The sequence below is a fragment of the Marmota monax genome, unplaced genomic scaffold, assembly GCF_021218885.2.
Source record: "Marmota monax isolate L192 unplaced genomic scaffold, Marmota_monax_Labrador192_F-V1.1 WCK01_AAM20220418_F8-fsc00042, whole genome shotgun sequence".
NCBI lineage: Eukaryota > Metazoa > Chordata > Mammalia > Rodentia > Sciuridae > Marmota > Marmota monax.
In genome coordinates, this window is record NW_026693008.1 from 2151732 (window position 1) to 2178560 (window position 26829).

The window sequence follows — 26829 nt, forward strand, 5'->3', positions numbered from 1 at the left end:
ACATTTCCAGAGATTAACCAAGAGAAGAGACCCCATTAACAATGGAGGGAGTCTCCCTCCTGCCCCCGAGCTTGAGAGTTTGGAGGAGGACCCGGGGTCACGGGAGGCTGTGCGCTGTGGCAGAGGGATGCTCAGGGCAGCTGGAAGCTTGAGAAATCCATCGGGACCTTCATGTCCTCATGGAAAAGGCTGTTGGTGGCCTGCTCAGAATGTCCCCAGGGCAGCACAGTGGAGAGGGAGTGTCCACGGTGCCTGAGAACCTGAGCTGACCAGATCAGGAGCCCAGATCAGGAGCCGTGTGACCCTTTGCACGTCCGACCTGTTTGCCTGGGGCCACCTGATGGGATCCTTGATTGTTCCTACCTCTGTGGTCACAGGTGTCCTGGTTAAACAGTAAGGAGGGTGGTTGCTTCCCCATGCAGCCCACTCCTGGCCCCTAGAGCACAGGCACCCCCACGGCTCTGTCTTGTTCTCCTGGGACCCTCTCACTCAGGCACATGTTTTGACTTTCCTCCCTAATGACCCTCGACCTGATCTGGGGAGCAGGCCCAGAGCAACATCCGGGCCCCCAGGGTGGGACAGCTGGAGTTCCCTGGACAGGACCCTCTCTCTTAGTGGTTCTTGGCAAACACCTACATCTTGTGGCATGTTGCGAGTATCTTGTGCTTTCTGCTCCTCTCTCTGAGGTAGTATACTCACCTGTACGTTGGTGAGATGTCTTGTTTCAGCACATGACCCCCTTTCCTTGTCAGAAAGGCATCTGCCTCGATAAGCAAGACCTCTGCAGCTCTGCCCACCTGCTCCTGGCCCAGCAGAGGAACGTGGTTTTGCTCATGCAGATCTGGACTCCGAGGACGAGCAGGATGTCTTAGTGATCTTCATGATGGTCACAGTGGGGTGGGATCAGGGTGGGATGTGGACACAGGGCTCCTATCACTCAGTACTTCATTTGATAAATCCGTATGGCCACTTGCAAAGCTCCACGTACTGTGCTTTAGGAAGGCGTTTAAAATCCCAGTCCTCAAATCATGCCATCCAAGAACCCCGACTGCTTGAGCAGGGCCCCCCTTTAGCATTTGGAGTTGTCCTTGACCTCCTCTTCTTTCCCTGAGATATACTCAAGTATATTCTGTGAGGAACCCACGTCTGCTCACAGAGCTGTACAGGTGGCCCTAGGTGCTAAGCCCGGTGACCACCAGTGAGCAACTGAGTGACACTCAGGACACCGAGCTGACAGTAGTTGCAGCACTGTGTGGCACAGTAGGGAGGGAAGCTGGGTACGGAGCCCTCCGGGCTGTGTGTCGGTCCCCAGCCCAGAACCGGGCCTGCTGTGAATACTGACTGACTGAATGAGTGACGTCAAAGTTGTAAAATGTCTCCATGGTAACATTTCTGCCTCCTTTTTTCCTCAGAAGTCTGTTAATCAGGGGACAGAAATGTCCAAATTTGCTGGGCACGGAGATGCGTGCCTGTAATCCCAGGGGAGGCTGAGGCAGGAGGATCGAGAATTCAAAGCCAGCCTCAGCCACTCAGGGAGGCCCTAAGCCATTCAGTGAGACCCTGACTTTAAAATGAGCTTTAGAAGCCCTTGGTGATTTAAAAACAGTTTACTGTGGGGTGGGGGATTTTCCATCATTGCATCTCATAATATAAAAATTTAAAATCTTTGCTGGGTGTGGTGCTACACACCTGTACTCTCAGCGGCTCAGGAGGCTGAGGCAGGAGGATCATAAGTTCAAAGCCAGCCTCAGCAAAAATGAGGCCCTAAGCAACTCATTGAGGGCTGGGGTTGGGGCTCAGTGGTTCAGTGCCCCTGAGTTCAATCCCTGGTACCCCCCCCCCAAAAAAAAAACCCTTAAGGTCACACGAGGAACCCTGGGTTCCACCTGCGGTCTGTGATTTCTCCCTCTGTATGCTCTGCAGGCATTGCGACTCTAGAAGTGACAGAGTCTTTCCTCCTTGGAGAAAATCAACAATCTCAAAAGGCAGAGCCTGTGAATATCACATGACCGGTCTCCCCCTATGGTTAGGGAACTGCACCAAAAAGTATATTTGAAAGTATAAAGCAACCTGATTACAATCATTAAGGACAGACAATTTCCACCTGTTGCATTAAATGATCCTGTTTAGACCGGCACCCCATGGCTTTCCTACCTGGCTGAGCAAAATAGTACCCTTAAAGAGTTTATTTTAGGGCTTCCTCAACCTCCAATTTGGAAAGCTATTTCCCTGCTGTTAATTTTAGCACATTTAAAGGCACATGCAGCCCGAAGCACCCCGAGCAACCTACCCCACTGAGTCCAGCCCTGTGATTATTCTCCTCCTGAATTACACAGTGCGCTGGAATTCACGGAGGCTGCAGGTGTTTCTTATGCATTTATTGGAGGTTTTCCTCTAAAAGCTATAATGGAATCAGAGAAAGCCTTTTGGACATTAAAATAAGACTCCTTGAACTTCCTGGCCGCTTTCTAGAACATTCTAGAGATTGTATTCCAGGACATGCCGAGGAGTCCTAAGTCAGGAGTCCGAGGAGGCATCACAGCAGATGCTGCTGAACCCCCAGTCGCACGGCAGGACTTGTTTTCTAGTTACCCAGCCCCCACCGTCTCATTAGGATTAAAGATTCCAGGACAAAACCCTCCTCACGTGACTCTCAGAGCTGCTGTTGACCAGTTCCAAGGCATGGGCCAGTCACTGATTTACCTGGCTTAATTTTTAATTTTCTGAAATGGGAGAGGTTTTCCCAGCTCACTTCTGGTAGTTAACCAACTGTTCCTCAAGACGCAGGGACAGGCACGTAGCAGGCAGAGAGCATTCAGGAGTCTGGGCGCTGCTGCTCTCAGCCGTTACTGATTGACACCAAGTGAGCCTTGGGGTTAAGGAAAAGGAGCCGGAGCCCTGGAACGTGTAGTCCAGGTCGGCTGCTCACTGATCACTGTCTTCTCTGAGTCACCCAAGTCTTTCCTTTTTAAGGCATTACTTTTTCCACATGTAGCTACAAATTTCTTCTGCAGCTATCTGCACACTTTTTGGTTTGGTTTTTTGTTTTTCTGGTACCAGGGATAGAACCCAGGGGTGCTTAACCACGGAGCCCTATCCCCAGCCCCTTTTATATTTTATTTTGAGACAGGGTCTGGCTGAATTGCTGAGGGCCTTGCTAAGTTGCTGAGGCTGGCCTCAAACTTTTGATCCTCCATCCTCAGCCTCGAGAGCCGCTGGGATCACACACCTGGCTTACTAATGAAAAAACAAAAACATTATCCCTTCGAAATCACTGCCAGCTTAGTTCAGGAAAACAGACCCCCAAAATCACTGAGGCAGGGGTGAGCCGGGGAAGCAGGCCCTTCCTTGACATGATGTTTGCTCCCCCAGGCTCTCCTCAAAGTGGTTTTAAGTCAGATTTGTCCTCTGGGAAATGAGGATCCACATTCCAGACTCTTGAGATTTTGCTTCCAAGCAAGCAATTTTAAGTTCACGAATAATGAGAAGCTAACAGCACATAGCAGGAGATGGCTTCTGCTCCCTAAAGGAACAAAGTCATTCCTGAAGGACCCACAGCCATTCCCTTCTTAGAGGTCTACCCTAAAGAATTGAAATCAGGCCAGGTGCAGTGGCACATCTATAATCCCAGCCACCCAGGAGGCTGAGGCAGGAGGGTCGCATATTCAAACCCAGCCTCAGCAACTTAGCAAGGCCCTAAGTGACTCAGTGAGACCCTGTCTCTACAAAATAATAATAATAAGAAGAAGATAGGGCTAGGGACATGGCTCAATGGTTAAGTGCCCCTGAGATTTATCCCTGGTACCAAAAATAAAAAAATAAGATTTGAAACCGGGTTTACCTGTCTGTCCATGAATGTTCATAGTAACATTACTCAAAAATGGCCATCGGGCAGATTAGGAAAGACCTCTCTGAGTGAGGTTGGATCTCAAATGCCTTGGGGGCAAGTCTGTCTGTGACAGGTGAGATCTGAGGCTCTCCTTGGACTCCTAAATTAGAAAATTCACTGATTGTTAGATAACCCAGGGCAACAGGTTTATCACTGGGGTTAAGGAAATGGACACTGGGCTCAGCACATGTGTCTGTCAGCTCCCAAAGTCATCTGGAGTCTTAAAGAGAGAGACAGGGACTCTTTAGAAAGAATAGGTTTTCATCACCAAGATGAGACTTCTAAGGTGGAGTTTGCTGTTGGTTGAAGCAAAAAAGATAAGAACTTTGTGGACAACACAGAGATCATTCTAGAACAAAATATATCCTTAGCTTTCTTTTCCAGTCTTGACTGATAGGAGCAAACATGAGTGACCAGGGATGAGTTACTTAAGGCTCTTAAAATCCCAGTTTCTTGCCAGGCACAGTGGTGCATGCTGTAATATCAGGGGCTCTGGAGGCTGAGGCAGGAGGACCGAAAGTTCAAAGCCGGCCTCAGCAACTTAGCAAGGCTGTAAGCAACTCAGTGAGACCCTGTCTCTAAATAAAATACAAAAAAGGGCTGGGGATGTGGCTCAGTGGTCGAGTGCCCCTGAATTCAATTCCTGGTTAAAAAAAAAAAAAAAAATCCCAGTTCCTTTATCTGAAATGTAGAAATTATAGAAAACCCTAAATCTCACTTTCTTACTATTATCCTTAGTGCTTAAACAGGAGCGCCTCCCTGAGACCCTGGAACTCCCTGTTCTCGTCCACTCTCCCCCACCAGGACCTGCCCTGGGCCTGGCCATTGGCGGAGACTTGGTGAATACTGTGTGGGTGATTGGGGGTGTGAACCGTCCACCCTGGAGTAGGTCAGGCTGTGGCCAGGACAGCACATTTCCACGTCTGTGGGGCTTCCTAGGGAGAGGTGGGACTTGTCATTTGTGGTTCCCCGGGATAGGAGATAGGGCAAGGGCTGGAATCAGCACCCATCACCACATTCCTGGCACCAGAGGTATTCAGATGGCAGTTGGGTGATCCCGGGCTTTGGTTTTAAAGGCAAGTCTGCATTTGGGTAGGTGTTGAGTTTTCAGGCCTGAGGGCCTTTCCAAGACTGAGAGTCACTCCTTCGCCTTTCCTTTCCTTATTGGCTCATCGCGTGCCCTGGGGAGCCGAGGGTGAAAAATGGAGAGCTCTGACATCCTGCTTCAGGATCTCAGGGTTTTTTCTTATTTGTTCTTTTTAGATATACCTGAGAATATATTGAATTTTGACATATTATACATACATGGAGTCTAACTTCCCATTCTTGTGGTTGGACATGATGTAGAGTTTCCCTGGTCGTGTGTTCATATATGAACACAGGAAAGTTCTGTCCCATTCATTCCACTGTCTTTCCTGTTCCCATCCCCCTCCCTTCCCTTCATTTCCCAATGAAATTCTATTCTTCCCTACCTACCTTCCCTTGTTGTATGTTAGCATGTGCACATCAGAGAGAATATTCAGTCTTTAATTTTTTGTGATTGGCTTTTTTCACTTAGCATGGTAGTCTCCTGTTCCATCCATTTACCAGCAAATGCCATGATTTCATTCTTATTTAAGGCTGAGTAATATTCCATTGTGTATAGGTACCACAGTTTCTTTATCCATTCATCTGTCCGTAGGGCATCTAGGTTGGTTCCATAGCTTGGCTATTGTGGATTGAGCTGCTTATAAACATGAAGGTGTAGGCCCAAAGTAGGCCCAAAATAGGCCCAGTTCTCCACCATGTTGACTTTGGAACCAACTTCCTCAACAAGACAGGAAGTAAAATCAAGAATCAAACTAAAAAGCTTCTTTACAGCAAAGGAAACCATCAAAAATGTGAACAGAGAACCTATAGAATGGAAGAAAATCTTTACCACCTGCACCTTAGATAGAGCATTAATATTCAGGCTATACAAAGAACTCTAAAAACTACACACACACACACACACACACACACACACACACTAACCAGGGCTGGGCTGAAGCTGGTGGTGAGCGCTGGCCCAGCACGTGTGAGGAGGCCCTGGGTTAGATCCTCAGCACCACATAGAAATGAATAAATAAATATTAAATAAAAAAGTATTGTGTCCATCTACAACTACAAAAAATAAATAAGTAAAACAGCCCGATCAATCAGTGGGCAAAGGAGCTGAACAGGGACTTCTCAGAAGACGGGGCCTCAGCCTTAGGAGCTCAGAACCAGGTGGCCAGGTAACAGCAGGCAGCCCGGGACAACGGGAGATCGGGCCTCACCTTCTCTCCCACCTCTGTGTCCTTGCAGTGCACCAAGACCTGCGGGGAGGGCTCGCGGTTCCGCCGGGTGCTGTGCGTGGACGCCCGCGAAGGGGAGGTGCACAGCGCGCACTGCGCCCCCGGCCAGCGGCCAGCCGAGCGCGAGAGCTGCAGCCTACAGCCCTGCGAGTACGTGTGGATCACGGGCGAGTGGTCAGAGGTACGGTCCCGGGGACACTTGGGGCGCCTTCAGGTCAGCCTGGCCTGGGAGCAGCTGAGGGAAGGGACAGGGACCCACCTCCCAGCTCTGCCCTGAGAACCCTTGTGCTCTCGGGTGGGTCCTGGGTGCAAATTGGAGAGATCTGCAGCAGGGTCTCAGTTCCCTCAACTCCTCCTGCTACAGACTCCGCTGGATGAGATGATAAGTTGTGACAGGGACTGCAAGAAGATCCTTAGCAGCATAGTGAGACCCAGGCTTACATTTTAAAAAGTAAATAAAAATTAAGAAGGGCTGGGTGCAGTGGTGCACACCTGTAATCCCAGTGGCTGGGGAGGCTGAGGCAGGAGGATCTCTAGTTCAAAGCCAGCCTCAGCAACTCAGTGAGGCCCTAAGCAGCTCAGCTAGACTCTGTCTCTAAATAAAATACAAAATAGAGCTGAGCTTAATAGTTAAATGCCCCTGAATTCAATTCCCAGTTTAAAAAATAAAATAAAATTTAAGAGAAAGGTTGGGGATGTGTAGTCTAGCAGTAAAGCACCCCAGAATCTAATCCTCAGTACCAAACTAAGTATATAAGTATTAAAAAGAAATCATAAGGTTTACAAGGCAGGGTGGCCCACGCCTATAATCCCAGCAGCTCCGAAGGCTGAGGCAGGAGGATTGTATGTTCAAAGCCAGCCTCAGCAAAAGAGAGGCCCTAAGCAACTCAGGGAGACCCAGTCTCTAAATAAAATACAAAATAGGGCTGGGGTTGGGGCTCAGTGGTCCAGTGACCCTGAGTTCAATCCTTGCCCCCTGCCAAAAAAAAAAAAAATCATAAGGTTTGAAAAGAAGATGATCATGCTATCACTTGTGTGGACTGACCGATAGAGAGGGGTGTCTAGGTAGGCAGAGTAGGGGGGTGTACAGGGGAGATAGACCCCTGAGGTTCTTTGGATATCACAGAAGATCGCTGTTTCTCTGGGCAAAATTGGTGAAATGGGAAATCCACATTGGCCTTGCCAGACATGACTGGCCTGGCCTGCACAGGGTTGGAAATAGCAACGGCAGAAAGGAGGCTGCATTTGGGGAGTTAGGAGGCCTCACACAAAATCCCAGCTGTGTGGCCTCTCTGGGGAAATCAGGGAAGAGGGGCCACGTTTCTAGACAGCTGGGCCAGGAAGGAAGAGAACCCGCTGGAGTCACGCGGCCGGAAGGCAGGGATCCTGGCTGAGGAGTGGTCCTGCCCTGCCACGCCCTGTGCCTCTGTAGGGTGAAGGGATACCGGGTCAGGCTATTAGGAAACAGACGGACAGTTCCCCAGGCAGGAGCATGTGACCCAGGTGAGAGTTCAGAAGTCTTTGCCGTCGAGTTTGAGGCCTGCATCTCAACTGTCCTGAGGCCAGGGAGGTGGAAGGGATTCATGGGAAGTGGCTCCTCTGGTCTTCTCTTTGCCCCTTATTTCTTCATCAGACAGCGTCCCCAACTTCTGTCCCCAAGGCTTTCGCAGGAAGCCACCCCTGGCTCTCAGGGGAAAAGACATCCTGCCTTTCCTCCCTCTCTCCCGCTTGAGGGCTCTGTCCCTGTGACTGTGGACTCCTCTGCTTCCTGGGGACTCTGCTTCTTGACTTGAGCTCCATCAAGTGCTACTCAGTTGAGAGCTGGCTGGAGCTGCTGTGCCTCTCACTGGCCAAGACTTACAGCCTCCTCTCGGCCTCTATGACAGCCTCTTCTCAGCCTTCTATGATAGCCTCCTCTCAGCCTTCTATGATAGCCTCTCTCAGCCTCTATGACAACCTCCTCTCAGCCTCTATGACAGCCTCCTCTCAGCCAATCTTCTATGTGCTGCTTTTTCATGTTAAAAGAGTTTGCGTTTCTTTCTAAGACTTCAGTCAAGTCACTCTTATAGCTTTAATACAACACAAAACCCTTGACAGAGGAGATAGAAAGATTTTTTTAAAAAATAATAGTCCCATACTTCATCGGATTTTCAGCTGTATTATGAATTGAGAACTGTGCAGATCTGCAGACGGTCTAGAAGCCTTAAAACAGGACCAGACACAGACGGAAGGACCACAAGGAAGGGAGTTTACAAGGGGAGAGATGCAGAGAGGGGTTGGCAGAGCAATTCCTTCTAGAAGGATCTGTGAACGTGCAAGTGCCACCGCAAGGCATGCTGTGTCCCTGGGACCTCTGCTCCTAGAGAGCTCTCTGTGTCCTTCTGGAGGTCACCCCCTCTAGGTTGGCAGAGAACAGAGAAAGACCTGCAAAGACAAGCTCCACCCCAGACAGAGATGCCCTCCAGTGAGGCCTAGAGGGTCCTGCTGGGAAGGAGACACCGTCCTGTGCTTTCTTTTTATTTTCTTTCTTTATATATTTGTTTATTTTATTTTATGATGGTTATTTTCTTGGGTGTGGTACCAGGGATTGAACCCGGGGATGCTTAACCACTGAGCCCCATCCCCAGCCCTTTTTGTAGATTTTCTAATTTAGAGACAGGGTCTTGCTGGATTGCTTAGGGCCTTGCCAAATTGCTGAAGCTGGCCTCAAACATGCGATCCTCAGCCTCCCCAGCTGCTGTGATTACCGGTGTGTGCCTCTGCACCTGGTTTATTTTCAAATTAGATCAGGAAGACAGGCTCATGAAGAATCCCACATATAAGACCCGAACCAGGAGCACAGGCAGAACATGCAAGATTTTCCCTCCTCAGAGAGGGGCCACTCAAACCCTTCAACACTCTGGTCTGCTTTGGTTGGAGGAACCCAGAAGCAAGGGACATTTTCACAAGGCTTTTAGCAGCTGGTTGAGAGGATCTGCTCTTCCCAGCTTCCTTTCAGAGAGTGGAGGCCTCTGAACCAAGCCTGGCTATACTTGGGGCTCAGTATCCTCAGCAAATAAATGCCCGCCTGTGCCCCTCTGGAATGGCTGGTGGGCTGCTTTTGCTTGTGGTGTGTAGGGGCCAGGGCTCTCAGCACCCATCTTCTCAAACATACAGCCTCGTTGAAGTCAGGACAGACCAAGGTCGATGCCTGCAAGCACTGGTCAGCCCCGAGAGAGGCCCTAAGCAATCTTGTGAGACCCTGTCTCAAAATAAAAAATAAAAAGGGCTGGGGATGTGGCTCAGTGATTAAGAACCCCTGAGTTCAATCCCAGGTTCATCATCTCATCATCATCATAGTAAAAGGACTGGGGACATGGCCCATGGTAAAGAACCCTTAGAGTAACCCCCAGTACTGGGGAGCAGGGGGGAGCAAGATGATCCCTGGCCAGGGAGAGAAGAGACAGGCCCATGTGGAAGCACTCAGTTCCCAGGGAAGGGACCCTCCCCACAAGTCCCCTCTGGCTAAATGTTTGCATTCCACACTCAAAATGGCAGCTCATGGGTTGGCTGTCGGTGGCTTCTGTGATGTGGTGGCTGTAGGTTTGGAAGACCACAGTTTGGTGACAACTACGGATCATCCTGCTCCTCCTCCCCTGGAGAGGCAGAGAGGGGTTGGAGGGACCCCAGGTCCCTGCAGTGGGAACCCCAGGTGTGGGAGTGTCCCAGGCTGCCTGTCCCCTGGGTGCCTGGGCCGCCCTGTGATGGACTTCGAGAGCTGGCCACGGGAGAGCCCCTAGGCACCCGGGAGGCAGGGCCAGCTGGAGAGCAACCCCCGGAGCCCTGCCTGAAGCTCCCTGGGGGCCCTCTGTCCCTGTCCACAGTGCTCGGTGACCTGCGGGAAGGGCTACCAGCAGAGGCTGGTGTCGTGCAGCGAGGTCTACGCGGGCAAGGACAGCTACCAGTACACCTACCAGGCCAGCGCCCCCTGCCCCGGCCCACAGCCCGCCAGCGTCCGCCCCTGCTACCCCGGGACCTGCCCCGCCTCGGCCGCCTGGAGAGTCGGCAACTGGGGGAGCGTGAGTAGAGGGCCCCACGGGACCACACGTTAGTGCTGGGCTGCACAGAGCAGGAGAGGGGCATCTCTGGTTTCTGACAGGACGGCTCTGTGCTTGGAAGCCACTTGGGCTGGAACTGAATCCCGGGTTGGCCACCTTCCAGGGCAATGTGAGCTGGACAGCTCTCGGTTTCCTCATCTAGACAGTGGGTGGAGGTGAAATGTTAATATGCAAAAGTCTTAATATATAAATGGTTAGAATGGCCAATTTTATCATATATATATGTGTGTGTGTGTGTGTGTGTGTGTATTTTTTAATTACTTTTTTTTTTTTTTTTGGTACCAGGGATTGAACCCAGGGGCACTTAACCACTGAGCCACATCCCCAGCCCTATTTTGTACTTTATTTAGAGACAGGGTCTCACTGAGTTGCTTAGGGCCTCATTAAGCTGCTGAGGCTGGCTTTGAACTCAGGATCCTCCTGCCTCAGCCTCCTTAGCTGCTGGGGTGACAGGTGTGCCACCGTGCCCCACTTACTACCCTTTCCTTTCAAAGGAGGGCTGGGGGAGTCTCCCAGTGCTGAAGAGCTTGCCTAACATGCACAAGGCTCTGGGTTTGATCCCCAGGACTTTAAAAATAAAACAACATGAAAAGCACTTGGAGTCTGGCCCTTGGCAGGAGTTACTGACGGTAGCAGCTATGTCTTGCAGCCTCTGTTCTCAGGGAGTCTGTAGGTTCTTGTTGTCCTGTGTTGGGAGTATGTCATGGTGTTACGGGTTCAACAAGGCAGAGGACTTTGAACTGAGTTGGCCCTGCTGGAGAACTGCTGCAGCCGCCTGCCTGGGCTATGAGACTCCCATTCCTGAAAGGTGATTAGGCACAAGTATGTGGTGACTTGTGCCAGACCCAGTAGCTCACGCCTGTAATCCCAGCAGCTCAGGAGGCTGAGGCAGGAGGATCACAAGTTCAAAGCCAGCCTCAGCAACTCAGCAAGTTTTAAAATTAAAAAGGGGCAGGGCGCTGGGACTGTAGCTTAATGGTACAGCTCCCTGGGTTCAATGCCCTGTGTCCAACATACACACACAAGTATAAGATGGTTAGAGTAAGTGGTTAGCATTTGAATCCTGGCCTCACCATGACATTAACAAATTCCCTAACATTTCAGCTTCAATCTCTCATCTGTAAAAACAGGGCAATGGTAGTCCTATCTCACAGGACTACTGTGCAGCCTGAATTTAAAAAAAAAAAATGTATGTATGCATATAATCACATGTAATTTTACACATGTGTAAAAGTGTTTCCTGGGTATGTTGCATACCTATGCAGAAAGCTAAAATGTGTATGTCTAAGGCTTAGCACAGAGACTGGTCCATAGTGAGTGCTCAGCACATGCCGGCTGCTTGTCATCCATACGGGGTCTGAATGGTCACCCTGCCCGTGACGTCAGGGCTCTGAGCCCCGCCCGGCCAGAAGCCCATGCCAGCCTGGGTTGACAGCCTCCTGCTGACCCTGGTTTCCCTCGCAGTGCTCCGTGTCTTGCGGCGTCGGGGTGATGAGCAGATCGGTGCAGTGTTTAACCAACGAGGACCAGCCCAGCCACTTATGTCCCGCTGATCTGAAGCCAGAGGAACAAAAAACCTGCCATAATATTTATAACTGTAAGTGGTCTGACAGGAGCCCGTTCTCCAGCATTGGGAACGGGGTTCTTTGTTCATCTGTCTTAGAAACACAGTGGCAGGATTTTTTTTTTTTTGGGGGGGGGGTGTTACCAGGGATTGAACCCAGGGACACTCGACCTCTGAGCCCCATCCCCAGCCCTATTTTGTATTTTATTTAGAGACAGGGTCTCGCTGAGTTGCTTAGGGCCTCACTTTTGCTGAGGCTGGTTTTGAACTTGCGATCCTCCTGCCTCAGCCTCCCCAGCCTCTGGGATTAGAGGCGGGCACCACCACCCCAGGCCATAACGCTATTGTTCAAGAAATCCTCCCCTTTGCTCATACATCTTGGTGCCAAGGACGTCATCCATTTTATTGTCGGTCCTCACCCATCTGGGAGCATCCACTCCCTCTCTGCATTTCGGGTGTTCCAGGCGAGTTACCCCAGAACTGCAGGGAGGTCCAACGACTCACCGGTGCCAGAGACGACGGCGAGTACTTCCTGATCATCAGGGGGAAACCCCTGAAGGTGAGTGTTGTCCGGGAGCCGTGTTTGGGGACCCATCCGTCCTGTGTCCCCGAGCCGCTCCCCACGGCCTCCTCCGGCCTCCCTAGGTCTTCTGCGCGGGTATGAAGTCCGACCGCCCCAAGGAGTACGTGACGCTGGCCCGAGGGGACGCCGAGAACTTCTCCGAGGTCTACGGGCACAGGTAGGACAGCGGCTCAGAAACAGCCAGGCGACGCCCGGGGAGCCCCAGGAAACCGGGCCGACCCCACCCGAGCCTCCTGTCCAAGCCTCCTGTCCGTCCCATAGGTTGCACAACCCCACAGAGTGTCCCTACAATGGGAGCCGCCGCGATGACTGCCCGTGCAGGAAGGATTACACGGCCGCCGGGTTTTCCAGCTTCCAGAAGATCAGGCTGGACGTGAGCAGCATGCAGATAGTCAGTGAGTTCGGGGCCACCCACTGTCCTGCCCGGAGGCTGGGGTGAGGCTGGAGGCCGAGGGCTTGCATTTCGGTAACCACAGTCCCCAGCTAGGATGCCCCAGGGCAGGGTCTGGTCTTCACTCCCTGTACTGTACCCGGCAGATTTGTGATGAATGACCAAGTCCCAAGTCCCTTAGAAGGACCCCGTGGCAGTGTGGGAAATGGGGACAGCACCACAGACAAATGACACTTACCATGACCTGAGGATGAAGAAGGGCTCAGGCTGGGTTTGGTAGCTGCACGCCTGTAATCCCAGTAGCTCAGGAGGCTGAGGCAGGAGGACGGCCTCAGCAAAAGCAGGGGCTAAGCAACTCAGTGAGACCCTGTCTCTAAATAAAATACAAAATAGGGCTGGGGATGGGGCTCAGTGGTTGAGGGCCCCTAAATTCAATCCCCAGTACCTCCCCCACCCCAAAAAGGGGTCAGCAAAGAACAGGGCACGGTGGTACCCGCCTGTAATCCCAGCTGCTCACGGAGGTTGAGGCAGGAGGAGAGCAAGTTTGAGGCCAGCCTCAGCAATTTAAGGAGACTGTATGCAAACTAGTAAGCTCTTCTCTCAAAATAAAAATTAAAAAATACGGTGGTGGACATGGCTCAGTGGTTAGGTGCCCCTGGGCTCAATCAAAAAACGAAAAAGAAAAAAACATGGTCAGCCAGGCACAGGGGTGTCAGTGTGAGGAAAGCAAAGGTGGAAGCAGAAACTTCTAGAACAGACAGTAGGTGCAAAGCCCCAGAGGTGAGCAGATTTTATCCTATCAGCTCCCACCAGCACAGTGCCCTCAAACACAGCGGAAACGAAACTCCACCTGATTGTCAATTTCCAGAAGAAACATGGAGCACGGAATGACCTTTTCTAACAAGCCTGCAGGAGGGCTGCTCCATGCTCTGGCCACCCTGCATTTCTGCTGGGGACATTAATCACCCAGAGTGCTTAAAGACAGCTCAACTATCCAAACATGCTCCCTGGAACAGAGGAAAGACGGAAATGATGAGTAATGCATTTTTCCTCATTAACATTGAACCAGAATATGCATCGCTTTTCCTCTCGAGGTAGATTCAACCTGATTTGTTCCAACATATTTTTAATTGCCTTCGGCCGGACTGATGAGCGCTCAAGGCACAGGGACTGCAGTTTCTCCCCTTGGAAGGCACCTCAGCCTGCAGAACAAAGCTCTCCCATTTCCCTCCCACCCGAGTGTGGTTCTCTGCAGAAAGATGAAGGGCTTTGGCCATTCCTGAAAAGAACAAAGCTGGGCTCAGTGGCGCAAACCTATGATCCCAGAGGCTCCGGAGGCTGAGGCAGGAGGATCGCAAGTTCGAGGCCAGCCTCAGCACTTTAGCAAGGCTGTAAGCAACTTAGCAAAACCCTGTCTCTCAATACAATATAAAAAAGGGCTGGGGATGGGGCTCAGTGGTTAAGTGCCCCCAGATTCAATCTCTAGTTACCAAAAAGAAAAAGAAAAGAAAGAAAGAAAAGGTAGAAGATAAATAAAGATAAATAAACTCCGGCCTCCAGTCCCACTAGAAGACATGTCCGACGGCCTTCTCACTTTGATGGCTCCTAGGCGCTTGCAGAACTGGTCTCTGGAGCTGCGGCAGGGTTAAAAATGCAAGCTCTGGGTCAGCAGTATTTTAATCAGCTTTTTCTTGTTCCTTTTTTTTTAAAAAAAAACTCCAGTTAGCTACACTTGGGAAACTGCCATTAATCATGTCAAGATGTGGGTTCTAATTGCTCCACATTTTGGCAATCAGGGTGCCCAGGCCACAGAAGGACAGATGGACCCTCGGGGGATAGGCCCTGAGTGGCTGGCAAAGCTCCCCTGGCCCCGGCCTTGAGCCTGGGAGGCAGAGTGACAGAAGGTCCCTCAGGGGTCGTGCCTTTCAGGGAGGAGACTCACCTATTTATTTATGTAGGACTGGATTCCAAAGTCCCGTGAAACTCCCTTTGGGCTTCCATACTGGGGGGAGAAGAGTCAGTGTCGATAAACCCCGGGAGCGAAGCTCTGTCTCCGAACCACAGATCTAAGGAGGAACCCCCGCAGCACATCTGGATCCAGTTACTGGCTAATCCTTGGAATTGTTTCTTTCTCTCCCATTCCTGCGCACTCCTCCTCTTCTCCTCTTCTTCCCTCTTTCTCCTCACTCATATCCTGTCCCTCTCTGCCTCCCTGCCCCCCTCTTCCCTTCCTCTCCCCTTAACCCTTTCTCCCCCGCAACAGCCACTGACCTACAGTTTGCAAGGACAAGTGAAGGGCACCCCGTGCCTTTTGCCACAGCTGGGGACTGCTACAGTGCTGCCAAGTGTCCACAGGTATGTCCTCAGAGCTTCGCCCCTTACCCAGCCTCCACCGCCCTGCCTACCCCAGGGCCACCCTCCTCGGTTAGCATATGCTTCTAAGGATGAAATGGGAACAGCTTCTCTGCAGGGTGTGTGGACATATGCATTAGCGGGTCTCGCAAATCTGTGCAGAGTCTAATCCAGTGATTCCATTCCCAAGAGTGATTCCCAACAAAGTAACCAGAGCTGCATGCCTGATCTCTGCATTTGGCAAAAGGCACCAAGTATAGCCGGGCATGGTGGTGCACACCTGTAATCCTTGTGGCTCGGGAGGCTGAGGCAGGAGGATCATAAGTTCAAGGTCAGCCTCAGAAACTTAGTGAGGCCCTAAACAACTCAGTGAGACCCTGTCTCAAAATAAAAAGGGCTGAGGCTGGGGCTGGGGCTCAGAGGTAGAGTGCTCGCCTAGCATGCCTGAGGCACTGGGTTCGATCCTCAGCACCACATGGAAATAAAGTAAAGATATTGTGTCCACCTATAACTGAAAAAATAAATATTTTTTGAAAAGGGCTGAGGATGTGGCTCAGTGGTTAAGCACCCCTGGATTCAATTCCCAGTACAAAAAAAAAAATGCCCCATGATTGATTTCAAGCTGTCAATCTGATGTCCCTGAATGGAGAGTTGGAGAGAGATGCTCACCATTGACTAAAAAGCCTGTTTTAGGGACCCCACCGCACTCCGCTCAGCCACTCAAAATTCTGAAGTTTGCATAATGTAGAAAACGCTTATGGAATTAGTGATCAAAAATAAGCGCCGTATTCTCTATGGCCCCTCTCTGGTTTGGGTTTTGGGTTTTGTGGTGCTGAGGATCCATCCAAGGCCTTGTGCGTGCTGAGCATCAGCGCCACAGTGAGCTCTTCCCCCAGCTCCTGTGTCTTGTGTATGTTTTGTTTGTTCGTTTTGGGGTACAGGGGATTGAACTCAGGGGCCTCCACCACTGAGCCCTGTCCCCAGCACTATTTAGTATTTTATTTAGAGACAGGGTCTCACTGAGTTACTTAGGTCCTCACTAAGTTGCTGAGGCTGGCTTTGAACTCACAATCCTCCTGCCTCAGCCTCCCAAGCCACTGGGATTACAGGTGTGCGCCAACGCCCAGCTCCCATGTGTTTTAAAAAACATCTAAGTGGAAACAGCCTGGAAGAACCTTTTTCTAAATACTAGTGAGATATATTTCGTTAAACATTTTTGAGAAATAAATGTTGGACCTAGGGGTCTCGAAATTTGCAATCCCTATATGGGTCCCTTTGATTCTGTAGCTGGAACACTTCTAGAATCATCTTAGCAGATCAGTTGTTCTCTCTGATACGCACCATTCTGCTTAGTAGAGACCCACAAATGTCCATCTCCTGAGGGATTTATAGCTGTTTGAGGAGAATAACAAGTAAACTAATATCCATGATGTAATAGTATGTTCTAGAAGTCTGATAGGACTGAAGCTTGGGGCTCTGTGGATAGTCATTAGCTGAATGGGTTAGTCCTGCTTCGGGTCTATAAAATTTGCAATGTTCAGGTCAGAAGTGCAAATTCATCCTCTTCTACTGGACTGCCCATTCTGTAGTTCTACCCTTTCAAGTCTCTTCAGAAGCATGTCCGTTTTGGTTTTGATCTTATTTTAATTTATTTGAGACAGGGTCTCAGTAAGTGGCTGAGGCTGGCCTCAAACATGCAATCCTCCTGCCTCGGCCTCCCAAGTGGCTGGGGTTACAGGCGTGCACCACGGCACCCAGCCAGAAGTGTGGCCTTTTGAAACATGCTGGAATCATCAGCCTAGGCCAATTTTGCAAAATAAGCAACAGTCTTTGCAAGAAGCTTCTCCGCTTGGGAAGCAGGACAAAGCCTAATGAACTTGTGGATTCTGGTCCAGAGAACTTGGTCTGGGTTTTTTTCTTTGGTCCATGTGAGGTCTCCACAAAGCTGTTATTCCACTCTCTGCTGGGAATTTCCCACTTGGCCTTCAGAAGTCTGGGGATCAGGACAGAAGGCTGTGCTCAGGCACTGGCCTCCCGTAGGATGGATGGATTTAGCCCCAACCACAGAGAAGGCCCGAGACAAACACATGGGGATTTTCTTTTAAGGAAGTGTTTTCTCAGCCCTATCCTAGACATTTAGGGAAGTGAAAAGAGAGCTCTTCAGGGAGAAAGAAGGTAAACACAGGCCCTAATGGTAAAAAGGGGCCTTTCCTCTATTAGTCAGGGATTGAAAGCGTTTGAAGTGCTGTTTCTTTAGGGCCGTCCTGGCTTCAACACCCGGGTGCTACGGGTCGAATCTTAATGGCTCATAGATGGGCCTGCCTTGCCTCTTTCAGATGGCTCAGAGGTCTCTGATTTCTGTCTGCACATCTTTTGGGAAACATGACTGAAGGAAGGGTCATTTGCATTCATTTATTTTCATAATTCAGAGACAAATGGCCTAATGGATTTGCTGAATTCTGACAAAGAACGCAATTGCTAAAGGGGAAAAGCCCCAGCCGGTGAGGAGCTCATGTGCATTTTTTTTAAATCTCATGGTGTCCTCTGGGATTCGACTCCTGAGACGTTTAGGGAGCCCCAGGTACTTTTGAGAGAGGGGAACTTCTCACATCTGTTTTCCGGGGAAAGGTTTGTAGAAAGAACGATTGTGCACAGTGCTATGGAGCAAATGATGAGTCCTTGCTCCTAGTGACTGTGCAGAAACCAGAGAGGGGCTCTGTTTGGATCCCCCACCCCCACCCCGTCCTGGGGATCAGACTCCGGGCCTTGAGCGTGCTAGGCCAGGGCCCTGCCCCTGCACCATCTCCCCAATGGACATTCTCTGTTTGAGGCTCTGACTCTTCTTCCTGTTGCTTAGGGTATTTATTTTCCAACAGAAGTGCTCTCACCTCCAGAGAAAGCTGGAGTGAGCCAGGCACGGTGATTAATGCCTGTAATCCCAGCGGCTGGGGAGGCTGAGGTAGGAGGATCTTGAATTCCAAGCCAGCCTCAGCAATTTAGCAAGGCCCTAAGCAACTCAGGGAGACCCTGTCTCTAAATAAAATACAAAAAAGGGCTGGGATGGGGCTCAGTGGCTAAGCATCTCTGGGTTCAATGCCCAGTACCAATAAATAAAAAATTTAAAAAAAAAGAAATGGCAGGAGTGTATGTGTGTAAGACGGTCACCTTGATCAAGCATGTGCATTATTGGGATTACCCTTGTTGGCATTCATAGCTTGCCATTACTGAGCCTCCTGTATGTCTCAGGCACCAGACTCCCTGTGTCCATAGCCCAGCATCCTATGTGGTGAGGAAATGGAAGAGGTTTGGTTCTTGTCTGAACCACACAACCAGTACATGGGAGAGGCTGCATTGGATCCCAAGTGTATCTGAATCCATATCTGTGATAGTAGATATCTTTTTTTTTTTTTCTGGTACCAGGGATTGTACTCAGGGGCACTTAACCACTAAGCTATATCCCCAGCCCTATTTTAATGTTTTATTTAGAGATAAGGTCTTGCTGATTTGCTTAGGACCTCACTAAGTGGCTGAGGCTGGCTTTGACCTGGTGATCCTCCTGCCTCAGCCTCCCCAGCTGCCGGGATGACTGGCATGCGCCACTGTGCCTGGCTAGATGTCTTTTCTGATTCTGTTTCCAGGCAAGATTTCTGCCTCATAGTCTTTTGGTCAGAGGACAGGATCTCTCTTTGGCCTAAGCACGTCTTTTGCAGATCTCTAGGGGATGTGCCTAACTCTTAATTACTTTCCCTCTTTTAAATCAGCAACAGGAGGTAATAGCTACAACTCTTACGCCATTTAGGCCTTGAAGGTAAAGCCTTTAGGGGCAAGGGTGTCCCAGAACAGAGCTAAAAAGACATCAGATAAGGTCTTTGCTTCTTTGACAGTCTTCAGCTTTCAAAGTACGGATACTTAGCCAGGATGTTTGCAGATTCCTGATCCAGAAAAAGCAGGAGGAGTGTGAGGACCATCTCTCTTGCATTTGGGGTTGTTACCCTGCTGAGAAGACAGAGCTGGTCGACTCTGTATCGGTGCTCAGACACAGGACACCCAGATGAGCTGGGGCCATTGTTGGGACAGAAGCCAGGTCAGCGGTCTGGACTCCCTAGGAACTTGGACGCTGGGACAGGCCGTGCAAGGGGTCAAACGGTGTGAGTGGAAGCAGGATCAGAGGGGTTGCAAAGAAGGTGATCACATTGGGGCTGGAGCTCAGCGGTAGAGCGCTTGCCTAGCATGTGTGAGGCCCTGGGTTCCATCCTCAGCACCACATAAAAATAAACAAATAAAACAAAGGTGTGGTGTCCATCTACAGCCAAAAATATTTTTTAAAAAACCGATCCTTGGCAACTTTGCAGTCTGGGTATTATGCATGGTGAGACCCACAGCTCCGGGTATGAATGACAGCGACTAAGCAAATGGCCAGATGGGAGGGTGCAGAAGCTAGAACCCAGGATCTAAGGGACAATCGAGGACAGTCCCCCAACAACACCAACACCTGGGTACTGAGGCCGCTGCCTGACATCTGTGTCGTACTGTCATGAAAATCTTTCCAAAAATAGTTTCCAAATGCCTCCTACTCTCTGCCAGGTGACAAATTACAAGAGTTCTGCCTCCTAGTCACAGGTTAGTTCTCACTAGGCGATTTTACACCTGGGCTCAGGAGGGCTGAGCCGTTTGCCCGAGGTCACACTGAAGAGAATAAAGGAGTCGGCATTCTAGAGTGATCCAGCCACTCCCCAGAGATCCACCCCTCCCCAGGCTTCCCATGCGCAGTGTTCTTGACCCTGGGGGCTGGCGGACTCTCTGTGGTGGGCTGAGACGCATCCTCAGGCTCTTCTCATTGTCAGGAGGTGAGATGATTAAAAATGTCTCTGGACAGTGCCTGGTTTCCTCTGGCAGCAAGAATCTTCCCCATGGTTGAGAACCGCTGTGGGTGAGACCAGACTAAACCTCTGGTCACCTCCAGGAATAGGAGTCCTGTTCGTCCTCATTCGATGTTTGTGGAATCTAAGGCTCCAAAGGGGTCCATAAGCTCTTGTTTATGGAACAGGCAGGGAGAGGAGAGTCCTGGTCCTGCACATCTTCATTGAGCAGCTAGAATGTAATATTTATTAAGAGTCTATCAAGGCCGGGCACGGTGGTGTACGCCTGTCATCCCAGGAGCTTGGGAGGCTAAGGTAGGAGGATCGCCAGTTCCAAGCCAGCCTCAGTAACTCAGTGAGGCCCTAAGAAACTCAGTGAGACCCTGTCTCAGAATTAAATATTAAAAAAATAAAAAGGGTTGGGGATGTAGCTTAGTGGTAGAACACCCCCATAGTCCAAATATTAATAATAATAATCATCAAGTGACTAGTTATATGTTATAAACCATAACTAATATGCATAAAGCAATACCAAGGCCCTGCCTTCAATAAGCTTACTGTTATATTGGGGAAAGTAAACTAACTCACAACACAATTAGAAAATGCAGGACAGATATCAGGGGTTTTGTATCTCTGCTCCCTACCTGGGGATGATTTCATTTCTCCCTCACTACAGCATCTGAGGGGTTACTTTTATTATTATCTTCCATTTTACAGATGGACAAACTGAGATTCTGAGATGCTAAAAAATCTGTCCAGGATCTAATTGCTGGTAAAAGAGCTAACCTCATACTGGGGTCTGTCTGGTCGTGAACACCCGCTCCCACTCTGTCTTTGCTCTGTAAGGAGTGTCTTGATGAAAGCACTGGGGCGTCCGAATCAGAGAGAGCTTGCACATAAGAATATGTCCAGCCCTGAAATTGCTCACCAGGGAGGAAGCCTCCAAGAAGCAGCCGGTCCCAGAAGCCTTTGCAGGGTCATTTTTAAGAGAGAGAAACGAGGGAGGGAGCAGCCAGAGGATCGCTCTGCTGCTCCACGCCTTAGGAATAAATGCTTTGCAAAGCACCCAGGAAACCTTTGCGCACTGTGTCCCTGGCCTGGAAGGAGCAGCCCGGCGGGTCCTGCGGTCTTGCGCGGGCCAAGCGCGCCCTCTGCTGGCCGCGGCGGGGAAGCGCCTCCTCTTTGAAGTCCCGCCCCGCTGTGCGGAGGCCGCTCTGTGCCCAGCGCCCCGGGGAGCTCGAAGCCCAGGACGCTTTGGCAGCGAGATCTTGTTAGAAAAATTACACGGTGGCATTTTGTTCCCGGAGGAATCTGATAATTGTGAGCAACACCAGAATGGCCGTGCTAGGGAGGCCGAGTCGAGGAGGAGGGGGGGGGAGGATGTAAAAGTGAGGCCGGGATGAGCCTCCCTCCTCCTGCTCCAGCGGGGACACCGCACCGCCTGGCCTCAGTTTCCCCATCTGTAAAGAAACCCCTTCTCAGAGCTCTCGCGAGGAAAAATGAGGCGATGCTTGCAAAGTGCCTGGCCCTGCCCCAAACGAAGTACCCTCCACAATCAGGGGCCATCAGAGCTCATTAACGTCCTCCTCCCTCCCCGGCACCTCTCCTGGTGTCCCCTTGCCGTGGCTTGGGACATCACATGGGCTAAAAGGCCTTTTTGTGTCGGCCCCGTTTGTTGCAGGGTCGGTTTAGCATCAACCTCCACGGGACGGGCCTGTCTCTGACGGACTCGGCCAGATGGACCTCGCAAGGGAACTATGCAGTCTCCGACATCAAGAAGTCGCCGGTAAGGCTGCGGGGTGGCACGGGCGGGGCTTGCTTTCAGCCTTTCTTAGGTTTTGGAGCCACGGTGGTGGTGCCAAGGGCGAGTGTGCTCTGCCATTTATTTGCAAAGTTTCGGGAAGAAAATGTAGGACTGAAGTCCAGGGTGGCAGCCTCATGGGGCTACTAGGTCCTTCTCAGGCCGTCACTGTGTGAACCATCCCAGTGGTTGAGGCCACCTGGCCTGGAGGCTAAAAGCAGGGAGAAGCCTCTAACATGCCCTTGCAACAAGTCATTGTGGCCACAACCCCAGCCCTTTTTAATGTTTTACTTTGAAACAGGGTCTCACTGAGTTGCTAAGGGCCTCGCTAAGTTGCTGAGGTTGGGTTTGAACTCGAGATCCTCCTGCCTCAGCTTCCCAGGCTGCTGGGATTACAGGTGTGTGCCTCCATTCCTGCCTCCCACCCACTCCCCCCTTTTAAAATAATTAGAGACAACTGCAATTCAAATGGGTCTGGAAGAGAGGGATAACTTACCAAGTGATATCTCTGGACAATTAGGGATACATACGCAGGTTGTACAGTAATCAGGTTTTTGTGCTTTTATTTTATTATTTTTTAAATTAATTCGTTTATTTATTTGCTCTAGTTTGTTAGTGCTTTTAAATCTTGTGCTCCGGGTGTGGTCTAAGGGACATGTGGACGTTATTCCCTCAATGTGGCAATCTTATCAATAATAATTCTGCCTAGTCAAAATCAGAATATACGGAAGCAACTCAGTGCCCTACCTCTGGGAAGGGAGACACCCAGTTTTGTCTTCTGGAGGAAATCTGTTTCCTGATCCCTTTTTCTAAGTGCCAGGGTTACATTTGCGAAGAATAAGAAAAAAAAAATCTACCTCACTCCTTCTTTTCTCAACCTGAGCCAATCAATCACTGACCTCCAATAGAACTAACTAAATAGCCATATCGATTGCTCACAATTTGATCGTTAAATATTTTCATAGTACTGAAAGGAACAGAAACAGCCCCCAGGGTTAAGAATGTGCCCTGAGATTACAGCATTCTTGCCTTTCCTCTTCCCTCCAGCAACTGTGCATTATGGATTTTAGTAGTAGTAGTAGTAGTATTGAAAAATAAAGTTAATATAGTTTTATTGTGTACAAAGTGTTAAATATACATTGTTTCAGTGACCCAGAACAACAACAACAATAAAAGTTGACTGTCCAGCAGGGTGTGGTTGTACACACCTGTAATCTCAGTGGCTGGGGAGGCTGAGGCAGGAGGATCAACAGTTTAAAGTCAGCCTCAGCAACTTTTCAAGGTGCTAAGCAACTCACTGAGACCCTGTCTCTGAAGAAAATATAAAAAAGGACTAGGGATGTGGCTCAGTAGTTGAGCACCCCTGGATTCACTCCCCAGTACCCCCCCCCCCCCCCGGCCAAAAAAATTTCCAAAACCATGGTTGAAGGTGTGGGGAAGCAACCATCTCAGTAAACTGCATAATGTGAGTGGCAATGGCAGGCTAGCCTCTGGCAACCTTGCCTCTGGCAACCTTACTGCAGTTTCAGGGGAAACTAAAAATAATGAAAGCCTGGAGCGCCACCTTATGGAGAGAATGATCACTGCAAAGGCTCTTCCTCACGCCTGCAGGGAGGACTCTGCCTGAGCTGGAGGAAGCTGGTGTGACAATAGCCTGTCACCATTTTTTTTGTGTGTGTGTGTGTGTGTTCTATGACAGTTTAGAGAACCTGAGCTCAAAATTAATCTCCAGGGCCTGTGGAGCTCTCCTTATGAATACCCGGATCTGGGACACCTCATGGCCCCTGGCAGCCTGGACAAGTGCTGCTCTGTGGCTGACCTTCAGTCTAGACCACAGAGCAGGGTCCCCTACGGCCTCGTATGGAAAGACGCACGTGGGATCTCCTTCCTGAAGAGTCACAGAGAGCGTTGCCATGTTAGAGACTGGAGCAAGCACACAGGAAAGAAACCCACAGGACTTTATTCAAACCCACATTCCCCTCAGGCAGTGGTTCCCAGGCTGGAATGTGTGTAAGCCTCAACAGGGTTTGTGTGGGGTTTTGGTTTTGTTTTGTTTTGTTGGTTTTTGTGTGTACTGATTGATTGTTTGGTACCAGGGACTGAACTCAGGGACACTCAACCACTGAGCCCCATCCCCAACCTTATTTTTATATTTCATTTAGAGACAGGGCCTCCCTAAGTTGCTTAGGGCCTCACTAAGTTGCCGAGGCTGGCTTTGAACTCCCAATCCTCCTGCCTCAGCCTCCCAAGCCACTGGGATGACAGGTGTCTGCCAGGCATCCCAACCACACCCAGCAGGATTGTACATTTATAACAGTTTCCAGGTGATGCTGGTGCTCCTGATCAGTAACTCTGTTTTGAGAACCACTGACCTAACTTAAAGCAACCACAAAACCTGTCAAAGGCACACCTTTTAATATTCCCACAGAGTCGGTGTGCATGGGAGACGCTTTGCAAATGGTGCAATAACCTGCCCCCACCCGATGCTCACTGCCATCTCGCCCTAAGGGACCGAGGCACAAGCCCTCTGCAGTGTGGGCCCTGGCCATTTATAACACCCTCTTTTCCAAAGGTGAAAGCCTCCCTTTTCCAAACTTGCTTAACAATAAAATATTTCCCCAGGCAACACTCAAAGCAAAATCAGGACATTCAGGTCGAACTGGATCTCGGGGCCAATGCAGAGCTGAGGTGTTGCCTCACCACCAGGGGCAAACCCGGCAAACAGAAGCCTCAACACCAAGTTCACTGTTGTTGACTTCCTTGTGTGCCATGAAAAGAACTCTCTCCTACTTTCACCTCAGAAAAATAACCATGATTGTAATTCAAATACACTAGTTCCTCCTTCATTCCCAGGGGATGCCTGAAATCTCAGAGAGTACCAAACCCTAGAATTACTAGGTTTTTCTCTGTACATTCATATCTATGATAAAGCTTAACTTAATAAATCAGGCACAGTATCTGTGGTCAACTGGAGTCCAAAAATAGCATATGGAAAATTCCAGAAACAAGCAATTCATACGTTTTAAAATGTGTGCCATTTTGGAAGAGTGCCATAAATCAGAGTGGCTTTGGGATTAAAAATTAATGAAAGTTGTATTTTATTTATTTATTTGTTTGTTTGTTTATTTATTTTGGTAATGGGGATTGAACCCAGGGGCACTTAACCACTGAGCTAGTAAGATATTAACAACAATAATTAATAATACAATAGAAATATCATAACAATATATCATAGTAAAAGTTATGCAAATGTGGTCCCTCAAAATATCTGACTGTGCTGTACTCATTCACCCTTTTTGTGACAATGTCCGATGATACAGAACCTACTCGATGGGATGAAGTGAGGTGAAAGATGTGCCATTGTGATGTAGCATTGGGCTACTCAGTAAGGTTTACTTGAACACAGACACTGTGGTACCATGAAAGTCCATCTGATAGATGGCTACTAAGTGACTAAGGAGAGGGTAGCATATATAGCATGGATACACTGGACAAAGTGATGGTTCACATCCTGGGTAGGACAAAAAATTTTATCACACTACTTCAATTGGCACACACTTTAAAACTCATGAATTGTTTTCCATTTAATATTTTTGAATTTTCCATTTAATATTTTTGAACCTCCAATGACCACAGATAGTGGAAACTGTGAAAAGTTAAACCTCAGATAAGAGGAAGGCTACTGTAGATATTTATTGGGCAGTTTACAGATATGAATTCTGTGTGTTCCTCCCGGCTGTCACACCACCAAGGATTGGGACAGCAAGGTTTAAGAGTGAGGTCAGTTCTTGGGAGAGCAAGGTGATGAGGTGGGCAGAGGAATACAAGCCTGATGTCGTTGGGTGTCGGGCTCAGTCTAGCCTGCAGCAGGCCCCCGCCTTGGGTGCCTCAGTCAAGCCCTCAGTGGCTGCACAGAGAAGGGGAGCCCTTGCTTTCTTCATCTGTGCCGTGCAGACTGTAGTGTCCCTCGTCTCTTTGGGCTCTTGAGAAGCATAAATGGAGTAAGGAAGTGAAGTTGATTGCGTGTCACCAGGAAGATAACAGGAGTGGAGCACTGGCTGTGGGTGTCAGCTGAGTGAGCCTGTACACGTGGGCCCACTCTAGACTTCTAAGCAGATGCTTTGGCTGCGCCCACTCAGCACAGGGCCTAGTAGTTTCCATGCGCTCCGTTAGATCTTTGCACGAGGGCAGGTGAGTTTCTACTCATCCGTTAGATCTCTGCCTGGGGGGCAGGACCATGGCCCGGAGGTGAGATCTGAGAGAAGATGATGGAATTCTGAGCTCCTCTGCCAGGGGAGAGCTCCTCAACTCACCAGTGTGCTCAGGATACAAAAATGCCCTTCGAGCACATCCAGAATCCCCTTGCACCCCAAATGCCCTTCTCAGAGCTGCCCCTCTAGTGCAAGTCCAGAAGAAGGTTCTAGAATAGGCCTGTACAGCCAGGCAGCACAAAGAGCCCTGGGGCTGGGGGAATTCCTGGCCAGGAGGGCAAGTGGCTTTGTGTACCCTGTGTGCCTGGGGGGTGTTTAAGGGCAGGGGACAGGGGACTGTTTTCTACATCCTGCCATCTACCTGACATTCTTTGCATTAGGAAAAGGGCCGTCAGAGTTGTTTTGGAATTAAACATTAAATGAAAGATGGTTTTCTTTTTTAATTTAATTTTTAGGGGGTACTGGGGTTGAACCCAAGGGTACTTAACCACTTAGCCACATTCCCCAGCCCTTTTTATATTTTATTTAGAGACAGGGTCTCACTGTCTTAGGGCCTTGCTAAGTTGCTGAGGCTGGCTTTGAATTTGCAATCCTCCTGCCTCAGCCTCCTGAGCCGCTGGTATCACAGGTATGCACCACCACACCTGGCCATGCATGCATTTTTATTCTGTACATTCTTATAGAAACTGGCTATGTTTATACATATATTTGTATATACATAACTGTCAAGGACTAAATTTGGAATATGCATATATGTATGTGTATAT

The 26829-nt window shown here is 49.7% G+C and overlaps 1 protein-coding gene and 1 long non-coding RNA gene across 4 annotated transcripts in view; one reads left to right on the forward strand and one right to left on the reverse strand.

Moving 5' to 3' along the window:
• Nucleotides 1-26829, forward strand: part of Adamts9 (ADAM metallopeptidase with thrombospondin type 1 motif 9) — a 157669-nt gene that overhangs the window by 122090 nt on the left and 8750 nt on the right. For all 3 annotated transcript variants that reach the window (XM_046452740.2, XM_046452741.2, XM_058582078.1), the window contains 8 exons: nt 6215-6385; nt 10068-10262; nt 11766-11898; nt 12330-12424; nt 12511-12605; nt 12710-12843; nt 15103-15194; nt 21732-21836. In XM_046452740.2, the coding sequence (XP_046308696.1) occupies nt 6215-6385; nt 10068-10262; nt 11766-11898; nt 12330-12424; nt 12511-12605; nt 12710-12843; nt 15103-15194; nt 21732-21836 (1020 nt within the window). The remainder of the gene's footprint in view (nt 1-6214; nt 6386-10067; nt 10263-11765; nt 11899-12329; nt 12425-12510; nt 12606-12709; nt 12844-15102; nt 15195-21731; nt 21837-26829) is intronic.
• LOC124098122 (uncharacterized) lies at nt 10575-13244 on the reverse strand. Its single transcript, XR_006853477.2, has 3 exons — nt 13078-13244; nt 12370-12593; nt 10575-11855 (listed from the first exon to the last, which is right to left on the reverse strand). It is a non-coding gene; the product is annotated as an uncharacterized LOC124098122 (long non-coding RNA).